The sequence below is a fragment of the Kogia breviceps genome, chromosome 2 (assembly GCF_026419965.1).
Source record: "Kogia breviceps isolate mKogBre1 chromosome 2, mKogBre1 haplotype 1, whole genome shotgun sequence".
Lineage (NCBI taxonomy): Eukaryota > Metazoa > Chordata > Mammalia > Artiodactyla > Physeteridae > Kogia > Kogia breviceps.
Window position 1 is genome coordinate 98,576,508 of NC_081311.1, and position 14,790 is coordinate 98,591,297.

Consider the following 14,790-nt stretch of genomic DNA (forward strand, 5'->3'; position numbering starts at 1 on the left):
TAATGAAAATAAATGGAGTTTTAAAAAAGGTGCAGATTCATTTATACGAGAAAAGGTCATCATGACGAATACTTGAGGATGTTATGGTATAAATTTTCTGGCAGTTTTCCTGCACCAATGTACTACCTAGGAATGAGCACCACACCACACACACCACAGTGAAGAACTGACTTGAAATAGACCTTGACTCTCAATGGCTGCTTTTCTTTATTTACTTCTATGTCACCTCTGGTATGTTGGTATGCTAGGACTCTAAACCCCAGACTTTCGTTCCAAATGTACATAACACCAGCAGCAGGGAGTGAATGTGTGTGTGTGTGACTATGTGTGTGTGTAGTGTGTGTATGAGTATGTACATGTATATCATATTTGCCAATGCTTATCATGTATTTCTTGAACACATCTTAATGACAATTAAAATGATTACTTTTATACTGGGGAAAAACATACTTAATGGCATATGAAGCAAAATCATATTGATTTTTAGTAGGGGACATGAGATTTGAGCAACATGTTTGAAAAATGCTACCTTAAACACCTGCTTTTAAACGAAGAAGGATTAAAATCACCCTGGAAAAGTCAATAAAATTGTTCAAAATGTTTACATTAATTAATGAAATTAATTAATTAGTTAAATTTTCATTAAATCTTAATGAAAACTTAAGCAGATACACCAAAGAAATTGAAACTCTCCTAGAGGCAATGAACCATTGCTAATCGCTTAAGATTTTAATACAATTTTAAGGTAAATCTCTAGTAAGTAAAAATGTAGGTGATAGGAAAGTTTGATAATTTTTATTTGTATTTGCACAATTACCTAAACATTACGTTCTTCAAAAATATAGATAATAAAATGTAGAAAAGTGATTTCTCTAAACACCTAAATTGTGATAAATTAAGTAACACACTGGATATTTTTAAAGCTTTATGCCATTGGAAGAATGGGTATGGTGATTTTATTTTATCCTGGATAGACTGAAAAAATACTAGCAATATCAAAGAAAGAGTCTACCTTATGTTAAGTGTTCTTATCACACAAAAAATTAAAGAGGGCAATAAACATCTTTTGGAGGTGATGGATGTGTTTATGCCATTGAAGGTGCGATGGTTTCATGGGTGTATACTTATTTTCATCTCAAGTTTTATACATTAAATATGTACAGTCTTTTGTATGTATTCAATGCAAAGTACAGCCTTTTGTATGTGTCAATCTTTTTTTGTGTGTGTGCGGTACGCAGGCCTCTCACTGTTGCGGAGCACAGGCTCTGGACACGCAGGCTCAGCGGCCATTGCTCACGGGCCCAGCCGCTCCGCGGCACGTGGGATCCTCCCGGACCAGGGCACGAACCCGTGTCTCCTGCATCGGCAGGCCGACTCTCAACCACTGCGCCACCAGGGAAGCCCATGTGTCAATCTTTTATTTGTACTCAATAAAGTGGTTTAAATAAATTGAGTCTAAAATGAGATTATTTGCAAAAATATACATATAATATATGCATAATGTAATTTACTTGAATAAGTATTTATAAGACAATTTTTATTGTTGGACTGCAAACACATTTTAGATCTCAGTTTAAAACTTGATGTGTTCATCTCTTAAATACATTGTTATTTATCAAATCAGTTCTAGATTATACTAATGGCCTCTAAACCTAGGTCTCGGCCTTTAGACTCAGTTACCTACACTCTATTTTAAATTAAACTTTCCTGCCAGACCTGTCTTTTCAGGAATGATTTCTTTTCATATTATGCCATCCTCAAAACCTTTGGCATCCCATTATCCATGGAAACAACAGTTAGCCTTTCACTAATTTCTTATTAAATCTACATTTTGCCTTGTGCTAAGATGAATTTTATGAAGAAGGAAGGCGGGAGGAAGATGAGGGGAAGACAGAGGCAGGGGGAGAGAGAGAGATAAAAGGAGACAGAGAGAAAGAGAGAGAGAGGAGAGGGACATTTAGCATATTCTTTCTTCTTTCTGCTCTGGAAAAGACTATAGCTCAGTGGTGGAAGATAGCAATGTAAATAAATATAAAATACTGTAAAAATTTGAAATAAAATAGAACAATATTAGAATCTTGAGAAGTAAGCAATTCACTTAGATGTAGAAATGCTGGGGAAAAATTACCAGAGAAGAGGAGGGAAAGTATTTGACAAAGAGTTCTGACTAAAAGAAAACAATGGGTATAGAAAGGGGAATCACTCAGAGCACAAAGCAGCCCTGTGTCACCCTCTGGAAATTACAGAGTTTGGTTCAAGTAGAAGAAAATCTGTGCTGTGTTCTGTGATGAAGTGTCAGGAGTCAGATGATGTGACGCCTTAGTCACATCTTGTGTGTCACATCAATGACACTGTGTGTCATCTCAGTGACATTTCACAGCCTTGTGGGAGTTGCCAAGGATGTACATTGTTAACCATATCTCTGCGGGTGTGAATTAGAACGGCTAGCAATTGAAGAAGGGACTTCAGAAAATACGCTGCAAACATTTTTAGGGGAAAGATGATGAAATTCTGAATTAATTATGTTATTACATGAAAGGACAAGTGGGAATCAAATTCATAGCTATCATTTATTGAGTGCTTACTATGCTGTGATGGCTAATTTTATGTGTAAATTTGGCTGAGTTATGGTGCCTGTTTGGTCAAATACTAGTCTGGCTGTGAAAGCAGTTTGCAGATATGATTAACATTTACAATCAGTTCATTTTAAGTAAGGAATAATGTGGTTGGTCTTTATCCAATGAGTTGAAGGCCTCAGGACTGCAGCTCAAGACTGTGATATTAAATCTTATGAGAGTTTCCAGCCAGCCGGACTGTGCCCATAATTGTTTGAGGCAGGTCCTCAATCTCTCTCTCTCTGAATACACATATACATATATAGCTATATACACACTATTAATACTGTTTACTGGAAAATCTTGCATTGTGCACATTACCTATCTCATTTAAACCTCAAGCAAAACTGGGAGTAGTTATGATTTTCTTTCATTTTTAAAATGAGCAAGTTTAAGCTTAAAGCTTTCAACCGTAAATCACAAAACAAAAACCAGAATCTGAGCTTGAATTGAGTTTTTTCTGATTCTAGAGAGTGTATTTTATTTTTTAAAATTTTTTATTTTTTTTTGCGGTACGCGGGCCTCTCACTGCTGTGGCCTCTCCCGTTGCGGAGCACAGGCTCGGGACGCACAGGCTCAGCGGCCATGGCTCACGGGCCCAGCCGCTCCGCGGCACGTGGGATCTTCCCGGACCGGGGCACGAACCCGCGCCCGCTGCATCGGCAGGTGGACTCTCAACCACTGCGCCACCAGGGAAGCCCTTGAGAGTGTATTTTAATCAGTGAAATGTTTTTTCCTTCTTATGCTCAGATTTCATCTGATTTTCAGAAGCTTTCAATTCTTACGGTAAAATTCTAGATAAGGTATATTTAATTTTTATATATGAATTTACATGAATTCATATAATTATATGACTTCTCAAATGTTCTACAATGAGTGATTTTAACTTTTATAAGATGAAGTTATTTTGGAAAGAAAAAGGCTACGCCCTCTTAAACCAGAATTCTTTTCAATTGACTGACTAACATATTTCTTCCTGCTTCAGTATCCACCATTTCTTTTTATAAAACATTTGCTACAGCTGAAGTGGTCTACTCACTGCCTTCTCTAAAGAATACATGCCGTATTGTGTCAGGTTTTTTTCCCACAGCCACAACCAAACTGTTTTCCCCTACACCTAGTGTTACTAAAAAATTCTCCATCCTTTGAATTCTAACTCAGACCCTCTTTATCTATAAATTATGCCCAATCTCTTACCTTTCTTCTCTATAGCCAGGGATTTATTTTATAGCAAATAAAATTAGGGAGTGAGAATTGAGGATGAAAAAAATCAATTGTCCTTAGTTTATAAACACGACGGGACTCTGATTAATTTAATGCAAAACTAAAGTATCGCAGTGGCTCATCTCTGGTGTAATCATATCGCTGACTTTTGCTGATGGCTTCGAATAGTGACAAAGCCTGTCATATTCACATGAAATGGACCGTTAGCCATTTGCAGAGATATGCCCTTTAATTATATTGAATTTATGTTTACTTGCACAAAAAATAACCTCAACAAGAATGGAACTTATCCCCAAATTTTCCCAAATGACTTTGGAAAATGCCATTACGAAGAACTTAGGCTTATTTCTCAAAAACACTAGTAACACCAAAATTCCTCAAGAAGTTAAAATTCAAGTGACACATTTAAAAAAAATCTTTTTAAAACAGTAAAAATTGACATCTCTAAAATACTATATGCTAGATGCTTTTCAAAATGCTTTGTATTTATACATTAAATACCAGAAAAGCATTATTAGTAAAGCACTGCTATTGTCACCATTTTAAAGAGAAGAAAACTAAGGCATGTAGAGATTAAGTAATAGTCTCAAAATCAACAGCTAGTAAGTAATGGATGAGGATTCAATCACCTGCAAAATGACCCCCATGAGAGGATCTATGATTTTTGTAAATTTTTAGTATTTTTATGATTTTCTCAAATATATTAAAGAATAAGGAATCAATAACAAATAGGAATCATTAAAGAAAATGCATACAACTAATACTACTTCCTTTAGGGTATAAAACTTATTTTGGCACAGGTGTAGGTTGCTCTCAGGCTTGGAGAAAAAGAGTCATTTAAAAGTAATCAAAGTTTTATACATTTTTGCTAAGGACTCTCCAGTGACACAAACATGAAGTTATTTGGGGTTTCTGTGTTCTAACATTTTGTGTGTTTAGAATTTGCCTCTGGCCTAATGGACCAGCTCTCTGGTTGACAGCAGCAGAGTGAAGCGGTAGGACTACAGTGCCTGCCCACCTCCTGGCGCCCACTCACCACCGCCCATCCGTACACTGGTCCCTGACTTCTCTGGAGCAGACCTGCCCCTTCATATCTAGCATAGCTTATGCAGCTTCTGCTGTCACTCTTCAGGAATATCATAATGGAATGGATCTAGAGACAGCCCTACACAGGTATATTAAACACATTGTTTTAAATGTCTAAGATAGACACAGGATAAATGCAAATATACTGTCTATAATCTATGGTATTTGAACCATTGCAATATTTTTTCATTTTAAATTACTGGCTTGTTTTCTTCATAATAATTAAATCAATTATTCAACCATTTAGTGTGGATAAGGCAGTGAATACACTGTGTTATACAGGATTTCTTTATAAAATAAAGATGCTCAAGAAGCTTCAGGTCTAATGTCTGGCAACTTTGTATATGTTTCTCTCAATGTTATTGGTAAACCTTTAAGGTTTAAATAATCCCAGTTAAATATAGAATATAATATTTAGAATTATATAGAATATAATATGAGGGAGGTCAAAAAGCACAGTCAAATGCTTTCATTTTACTACTGATGAAAATGAGGTGCCGAGAGGAAAAATGATTTGGCCAAAGTCACATAACCAACCACTGGCCGAAGCTCTATCTCAGGTATATTCACGTCCAGAATATTTCAGGGTCCAGAAGTTTTTTAATGAAAACATGCATTGTTTAGTTATAGTACATTATTCCACAGCCTTATTGTGATGTGAAATATCTGTTTCACCAATTAGCTTAATAAAGTATTTCTTAGATTTATAAAATGGAATAAAACTAATAATATGCACTTTGTTAAGGAAAATATTTATTTTTCCTAAATTATCGTAATGAAATGATGGTCATGGGAAATTAAAAAACATACCTCAACCCACTCAGCTGTTACTGAAGCAGCAATTCTAAGTAAATACAAGCAAACAAACAAAACTAGAGGATTCTAACTTCTGTTAAAGGTTAGGGTTAGGGTTGGTTGATCAGAATTATTAAAGGCAAATAAGATGAACATATTGATAAGAATATGAAGAATTTCAATTTACTAAAAGACGTATTTAACATTTAACCCCCCTCATTCTTAAAAGCATAGTTCAAATTATATAATATAAAACCTACAGAACACTAAAGAAAAAGACCATATATCCACCATCACTACTAAGGAGTTAAAGTCTTATGTACTTTAACTTATGTATTATGTAAAACATAATTATGTATTAAGATAGACCCAATAGGCACATATGAAATGCTGTACCTATTGCAGGGAAAACATTTATACAAGTTTATATTAAGCCATTAATCAAGTCTTATCATTTTCTAAAATAAAACTATTACAAAAGATCTGTTTTTGAACTTTACAAATTAGTTTCAAAACCAATTTCACATTTTTGTAAATTGAAAAACAAACATCAAAATAACGCACCTGAAATAAGAATATGCAATAAATTTTAAAAAATATTCTAACTAAATACTATTAAAAATATTACTATCAAATTGTTGGATGAAGATTAAGCAACATTTAGAGAAAATTCTATAGTCTTACATGTTTTATTGGAAAAGAAAAAGAGAACACTAACATTGTACTAGAAAGGATCAAATAAATTTAAAATTTGGCTTTATGAGAAGACAAATGTGAAATTTATAAATATCAACCAAAGTTGATCATGAAAATAAAATACTTATAAATAATATTAGGAAACAAGAAAAATACAGCAACACATGCTAAGATTAAAAGCACACTAAGAAGTTATAAAATATTATGCTAAAAATTTAGGTGAAATGGACTTTTAGAAATGCATAAATTACCAAAACTTATTCAAAAATAAATCTAAACCTTACTGTTACAATCATAATAGAATACATTTAAAAAAATCTTCCCACAAAAAAAGAAACTACCTCACCATAACTAGGCACATTCATAGGGTAGCTAGTGCAAGAAGAATTTAATAAATTAGAAAACATAAAAATTGGAATGGAAGAAGCAATAATGTCATTATTAACAAATAATAAATAGTCTGGAAAAACTAGGTGTTCATGAGGATATGGGACAAAGGGAATTCTCACATTGTTGCTAGTAGGCATATAAACACACAAACAATTTAGAAATCAGTTTGGCCATGTGTAGTACTTTTGAGTATGCTCAAGCCATACAAGCAAGCACTACCACTTCCTGAGCAATTTTACCTTAAAGTCTAAATCCAGGCACCCATGAGACACAAGAATATCATGAAGCTCAAACTGCTTTTATACATTGATCATTCTCTTTTTGAGTTTGTGATAATTCCAAAATATATGAGGAAAAAGTCTTGAGAGAACACTGTCAAGTGCAGACTTCCGTCTTAAATTTTTGCTATGAACAGTGCTTTAAGAATAAATAAAACATTATGTAACAGAAATTTTACAGAACTAGGCCTTAGTATTCTTGGATCTTTTCTGGGTTTCACTATTAACTAGCAGTTTAATCACACATTATAAACTTTTTTCTTTTTAATTAATTGATAACATTATACTGGTACTATTTGATATATTCTTAAATTAAAATACTAGATAAAAGATATTAAGGTAAATTAAAATCATCCAGTATAATAGGACAATTTTTACGAGTGGCTTCTGTAAGCATTTTCCATAGGGCCCTGGCTGACGGTACTCAGAGCATACCAATGCCTGTGCTTACCAGCTGCTGCCCTTGGACGCCCCAGGCCGCATACTGCAAGATGGAGTCCTCTACTTCTGGAGGATTTAACTCCCAAACTTCCCTTGAAAAAAGGTAAATATTTTTACATGAACAAATTGACACCTACACCAACAATTTAGTTGGACAGTTGCTCATGGAAACCAGAAAATCAAAGAACTTACCTAGTGTGTATATTGTAAATCACATATGAAGCAGTATACGAATAATGAAAAATCTGAAAAAAAAAAGAAGCGTTATAGACCCTAGTTTGGAATAAAGGCTCCATCTTAATGGGTATATATGTTTTTGATAAAATCCAGGAAATCTAAAACTGGTTTTAGAGAGAATTCAAAATGTGAAATATTCTAGTTCTGGAGTTTATTACCCTTTCTGAGCCTTACTGTAATAACCTCCTAATCTTTCTTTCTACCATCAATCCCATTCCTTATTCAATCCACTCTATATTTAGTATGATTCTGAATATTTTGCTAACTTGCTTAAAATATTCAGTGATTCCTCACTGCCTATAAAATAAAGTTCAAACCACTTCAATGATATTCAAGGGTTTTGGTATTTTGGGTCCTACACATTTTCCCACCCTTATCATCCACTACTTCCTTTCACTTAGTCTATACTTCAATTACCCTAGACAAATTCCTTCTGTATATCCTGAGTATCCTGAGCATCTCTCTCTCTCTTTTTTTCTTTTTTTTAGGACATCCTACCCTCACTCAGGTGAAAATTTCCCCTCCTTCCATTATAGCCTCTGCATAGGCTTCAATAGAAATCTGTCTCTCTCACAGTTTACTTTCGACTCTTAGGACAATTCTCACCCTGTACCATAAGTTAGATAAATATTTTAAGTACTTGTTTCTTTTTCCCACTAAAATGTTGTCAGGTCCAGGTACGCATTACCTTTGCACCCTCCACATCACCTTATATGGCGGCATGTTTGCATGCAACATGCAATCAATATTTGTTGAGTAATGATTCTGATGGGGAAAAACTCTTGCAGCTTAAAGTGTTTGTGAAGACAAAATGGGGTAACATCCCAATCACGTCATAGAAATAGTTGAAAATTATATGGTAAATAGTTGGTTGCAAGTATGTATCTTCAAGAGACTTTAGTGCCATCTTATAAAGAGCCTTGTTTCTTTTTAAAGGGCATCTTCCCCAGGATCACAGAATCCATGATGGGGTGACATTAAGGAACAGAGTGGATGATGCAAAGATATCCCTATATTTAGGTTCTTCCTAATTAAAGACGGTGGAATAGCGAATACAGAGGAATGAGGAAAATTGCAAAAGACGGGTTAGGGAAAGAGATGATAAGTATGTGACATTTCAATGAAATTACTTTTCTCTAAGCTATGTGGATCTAGTGAAGAAAATTTTTTCCATCAGGCTATATTGTTATTATTTGCAAGATTTACAAATTTTATGTTGATACTTCCATTTTTCAGCATGCAATTATAAAAGTTTCCTTTATTCCTGTAGTGGATGTGCGTTGTACAAATATAATACTGTCAACTGAAACTCCCTAGAAGTTAAATTGTTACTTCTCACTGCAATAGCTTCAATTAAACATGATTGGCCACATATTCTGTAAAGCAATACTAGTGTTCTCTCTTTTCATTGAAATTACAATACTTCCCCCATTTGTTAAAATATTGTGTTTTACAATGAAGCTTTATTCCCCCATTTCTTTTGGAATAACTATTAAATCTGAGATTGCCTTCACTATAGAGTCATAGAAGTGAAAATAACTTTTCCTGGTGTCTATTTTGGCTTTCATATTGTATTCTATAAAATTCCATATTTGACTACAAATTTTAAATCTTGAATTTACTACTATAGCTGACAAAGAGGTGAGAAATGTGACCACCTCTATAAACATTTTTTTTCAACTCCGAAAGTTCTGCTGCCAAAGCACACTGCCAAGTGAACACTTGGTCTTCAAAGCAGACAAATGTGTCAACGATGTTATGGGTAAAAAGAAACTTCAACCCATCTGTTAATCACCTAACACACTGTACCTGAATTCTAGGCTCACATCCATCTTGAGAGAGAGTTCCTGTGAACTACTCTTTTAGTCAAAGCAAGCCAAAATAACCACTGAGACAAAACTGGATGGATATAACCATTGAATTTTGGTCTCTATCATATTTATATAATATAGAAGTATAGAGGTTGCTGGCTCTTCTCAATGTATGAATCCAAAGAACTTAGATGGTCTCCCAATGATGGGATTTAGAGAGAGGGATATATAAATCCACTTTCTGCTTTGTAGTTCTTAGCCTAATACAGCATTTGTTTCTCTCAGCTGGTATGCTGAGATGGAAGATCACAATAAAGAATTTAACGTCACAGATACAGAGAACTAGTGGTTGCCAGAGGGAGGAGGGTCAGAGATGAACAAAACAGGTGAAAGGGATTAAGAGGTACAAACTACCAGTTATAAAATAAGTCACAGGGATGTAATGTACAGCACAGAGAGTATAGTTAATAATATTGTATGTGCATAAACTGTAAAAATATTAAATCACTATGTTGTATACCCGAAACTAATATAATATTGCAAGTCAACTATACTTTAATTTAAAAAATGTTAATCCTGCCTGACCTGCAAACACATAGCAAACAAGTTGCAGAGATTTAGCCTCAACTATAGGTTCCCTACAAAGCCAGCAGCTTGCCATTTACAGGTAATTAGAACCTAGCCCTTTTTTCCTAGCTTAGAACTCTTTCCACTAAATCCACTGTCCCTTGGTGTGTGTGTGTGTGTGTGTGTGTGTGTGTGTGTGTGTGTGTGTGTACTCCCAGAAGATCTCAAATACTTTGTAATTTTCCATAATTAAAATTGCATTGTATGTCTACCACAGAATGTAAAGAGTATAAGGTAGGAGAGATTTTCAACAGGGTTAGAGGTAGCCATTTCTTTATGTTTGTTTGCATAGTGTTGCAGAGATTTTGAAAAGGGGAGTTTTCAAGGAGAATTAGACTCAGCATTACTGAACATCTGTATTGAGGCACATTGGGCTAAATTCAGTCTGTGTTAATCTGCATCTCTCTCTTTCCTTCCTTGAATAGCATTTCTATTCTTTTTTAACACTCCTCATTTCCTTTTATCCTACGTTCCTCTTCTACATTGGCTAGGTAGATCTTGTTTTACGATGAGAGGATAAAATTGGAGTCCCTAATGTTAGAAACAGTCTTTTTCCTATAATGATTGGCTGTTGCATAATGAGAGCCGAACTGAACACTTGATGAGATCCTTGGGGACAAAGACATTTCACAGTCAAAAATTACATATTCATCCCATCTCTGCAAATGATGTTCCACTGCTTGTTACAGAGCGTGAATAGTTATGGCAAAGGTAGTGGGTGTGGGGCAAAATTGAGACATACTATGTAAAAATGTGATCAGTGCTTACTCCTGGAAGCTGGACTTGAGATGGCATTCAGTCTCATGATGGCAAAATGTATTGGGAGGTACGGAAGGCATCATAAGAGCCTGCAAACCAATCTGATCCCCGCCACCTCTACCTTACTTTAGGACCCTAATAAGAGACTGATTACCAAATATTAATCACCATAACTGGTATAACTAATTATCATTATCTGCTATAGTTATGATCTATAAGTCATCGTAAACCCCGAATTAGCAAGTACTGAATGATTGCTCCTGGGAGAAATAGAGGGTTAGGGTCCTGTGGGTCTCTGGTTACATTTTCATCGACCAATCAATACATACCATCTTTTCATGTGTTTTTTTATGTGAAGACACTGTATCTAACACTAAATATTGTTGATTCATTAGCACTGAGCTCATGGCCAACAGTATTGTAACTCATGCCTGAATGAAGCTTACCTAACACATGTATTTTCTCTGTAAAGCACATCACAGCCTTCCTGCACTTAATAACACTAGACAGCACTTCAGCACTATGCTTGGGAATATTTTAACAGCAAAATCATCAACAAAAAGCACAAACATTTTTGAAAAAACAGCACTAAAAGACCATGAAAAAGACACTAATTTACAGTATGAAAGCTGGAACAAGAAGGCCTTGCATCACCTTCTTTGATCTCAGCTGGGAAAGTGTGCATTAGGCAATGCAGATGTTCTGCTGTTCTGAACATGTTTGTGAATGACTGAGAATATGCAGCAAGTATGGATCTTGAAGTTACAAATGCAATTTAGAAAATAGGCATGTTTGCAATTTCAGAATCTTTAAAAACGAAGACTACCTGTACACATAACACAGACATAGCATGAGATATTACTGGAAGAAAGAAAAAAAAAAAAACAGGCATATTTAAGGAAGGCCTGCCAGAACTTAAACACAAGAAACATGTAGAAGTTACCCACAGTGGTGGTGTTCATGGTCTACAGATGAAAACTAGCTACATCCATTCAGTTATCAAATGTCTGTTAAGTAATCTTTTTGACACAGGCACTACACTAGGTACCATTCCAAAAAAAAATTATTATGGGGATAAAACTCATTTTTAAAATAGAGTAAAATACAAAAGAGTATCAATTGATCATTTTTATTTACTCCTGTATGTTGTCTATCTGTCATTTATAAACATGTGTTGAACACTAATTATATGCAAGCTTGTAAGTTAAGTACCTTTTGCCAAATGCAAAGACTGTAATAAACATGACCCTTGCCCCCAAAGAGCTCTTGATCCCTTTGGGGTGACAAAGTTAGGAAATATTATATTAGTATAAAGGGGTCCAGGTGCAGGTCTTGGTTAAATTAGAACTTGCAGATTATAAACTATAAGCTTTCCAAGAAGCAATTAGTAATCTGTTTCAAGCCTGCAGTCATAGGGAAGATAACAGTTGACTTTGGCATTGAAGGAACTAATATAATTATTGAATTGAGTATTTACTATATACTGGACTCTGCCGAGTGCTCATTTATGTTTAAATCGACCTCAGGAAGTAGAAACTGTAATTCATAATTCACGTGATAGGCTCTGGAAGCACTGAAAGTTTAAGCAGGAGACAGAGCCACAGTTTGAGCCTACGTCTGTCTGATTACAACCCATATTATGACTTAATCTCTCTGTACTCTCTCTCTCAGGGAGCTGGGACAGGAAGCATGACTCCAGCTCTGCAAAAGATTTATTTCTGAAAGACCTTTAAAGGTACCACCCAAAGATTTATGGACATGAGTAGGCATGAATTAATTGTGATTATCACAGTTAAGAGATTTCATTGAAAGATGATCTAATATATCAAATAAAAAATGTAAATCCCCTTCTCCTTTAGCTTTTTCACATTATTTTCTTGGAATATCATTTATTGCCTAAGACATCTATGGGGATTCATGTCAAGGAGAGTTACACTTACAGAAAAAAGAACAGGGTGCTTTAGTAATTTATGCTTAAAACAGAGGCTTAAATCTCTGGGTGCCGAACTTTTCTGCACTGCAGTTAAACTGCCGAATTGGAATAAATAGCATACTTTTTCATGGCCTTGAGAATATTTAAAATAGGATTATGGATTTGCCATTGACTCAAACAGTTAGGAAAACTAAACTATGAGGAAGCAGGTCTCTGAATAAATAGTACTTATGAAAAAATGGCAGTGAGAGAAAAAATGTAGACAAAAGGGTGTTTGTTTCTCTTGGAAGTAAATGGTATCATGATGCCAGGTGTGTTCTAGGATAATGGAATATCTTTCACGATGAGTAAGTAGTGGTTCTGTTGTTGGAAATTTTTATCTTTATTATTCAGTGAAAAACTAGACCATCAGGTAGGATACTCTAATGTAGTAAATACGGTTCACAAAATTACAAGATGCAGCTCTACAAAAATCCTTTTAAGACATTGTATTAAAAAAGGTTTTGTGAACATTGTGAACAACAGGTGTTGGTAGAAAGGGAAAATAAATATGGGAGGGAATTTAAGGTATAAGTAATATTTGGCAATATTTTAGTCTACTTTCTTTAATCTTTAAGATTGACATATACACACTACTATATATATAATATAGATAACTAATAAGAACCTACTGTATAGCACGAGGAACTCTACTCAATATTCTGTACTGACCTACATGGGAAAATAATCTGAAAAAGAGTGGATATATGTATAACTGATTTACTTTGCTGTACAGCAGAAACTGACACAACATTGTAAATCAACTATATTCCAATAAAAATTAATTTAAAAAACTTACATATGTTGATAAAATCATTACTGACAGGTTTTACCATCTATGTCAGTGTTTCTGGGGATGGACACACCCCAGAGTTCCCTACTCTGACATTTTCACTGATGTCATTCCCCTTGATCCTCAATTTGAAAGTGGATAAAAATGTTTTCTATGTTTTCTTCTTTAAGAAGTTAAATAAAGGACCCTGTCTACAAAAAAAAAAAAAAAAAAGTACTATCCATGCAGGATACACAATTGTTAAAACCACGATTAGAACCAAGATGTTACACATTCCAAGCATGCAAGCATTGTTTTAATGTGTTACCACATGGAAGAGCCATGTAAGATTCTTTCACTGTATCACCACTATGGGAAGTGGCAGACATAGTAAAATACACAAGATGGTGAGACTAAATATAAATGATGCTAGAGAAGATAAAGTTTAGATGTTGTTTAATTCAGCTCTAAATTTGGCAAAATCTATATAAAACAAATAAAAATAAATTTGCTAATTAAAAAAAAAACAGACTATCTGCTACAAACCCAATTTAGTCATTCTGTTAACCTACAGGCATCTTGATGCCATCATCACACAGGATATATAGTAATATTTTTACTATTTCTTACTTTATTTGAGTCTAGCAGGCTTCCCATTTGGAAAAGATAGGATATTGTTTTGTTTGTTTTTAGTATTCATAGTGTATTCACTCTGAGTTGAAATACGAAACTGCTGGCATACTATGAAAGTGAACAACCTAAGAAGAAATTATATAAGGTAAACATGGTTTCATTTAAAACATTTATTTTATTTAAGAAAATGATGGCTAATGACTCAAGTCTTAAAAGCAGATGACAAAAATTACCTGGGCATCATTTTTCAATTTTGTATAGGATTATTGTGTCCGGGATATAACCCAATGACTTGCAAAGTAAAAGCAGCCAGAATGAGAAGAATATACTTTATTATACAAGAGATCTTTGAGTGAGAGGAATAAATCATTTTCTGATATATTTCCTATTAAATACACTAACTGATCATCATAGAAAAACCTCCTAGAATTGCTCTCAGAATTTAGTTCATGAG

The 14,790-nt window shown here is 34.4% G+C and overlaps 1 protein-coding gene across 5 annotated transcripts in view; it reads right to left on the reverse strand.

Moving 5' to 3' along the window:
* DPP10 (dipeptidyl peptidase like 10) overlaps nt 1-14,790 on the reverse strand; it is a 1,329,914-nt gene that overhangs the window by 158,007 nt on the left and 1,157,117 nt on the right. For all 5 annotated transcript variants that reach the window (XM_067025881.1, XM_059052403.2, XM_067025884.1 and 2 more), the window contains 2 exons: nt 7,718-7,770; nt 7,536-7,617 (listed from right to left, as the gene is read on the reverse strand). In XM_067025881.1, the coding sequence (XP_066881982.1) occupies nt 7,536-7,617; nt 7,718-7,770 (135 nt within the window). The remainder of the gene's footprint in view (nt 1-7,535; nt 7,618-7,717; nt 7,771-14,790) is intronic.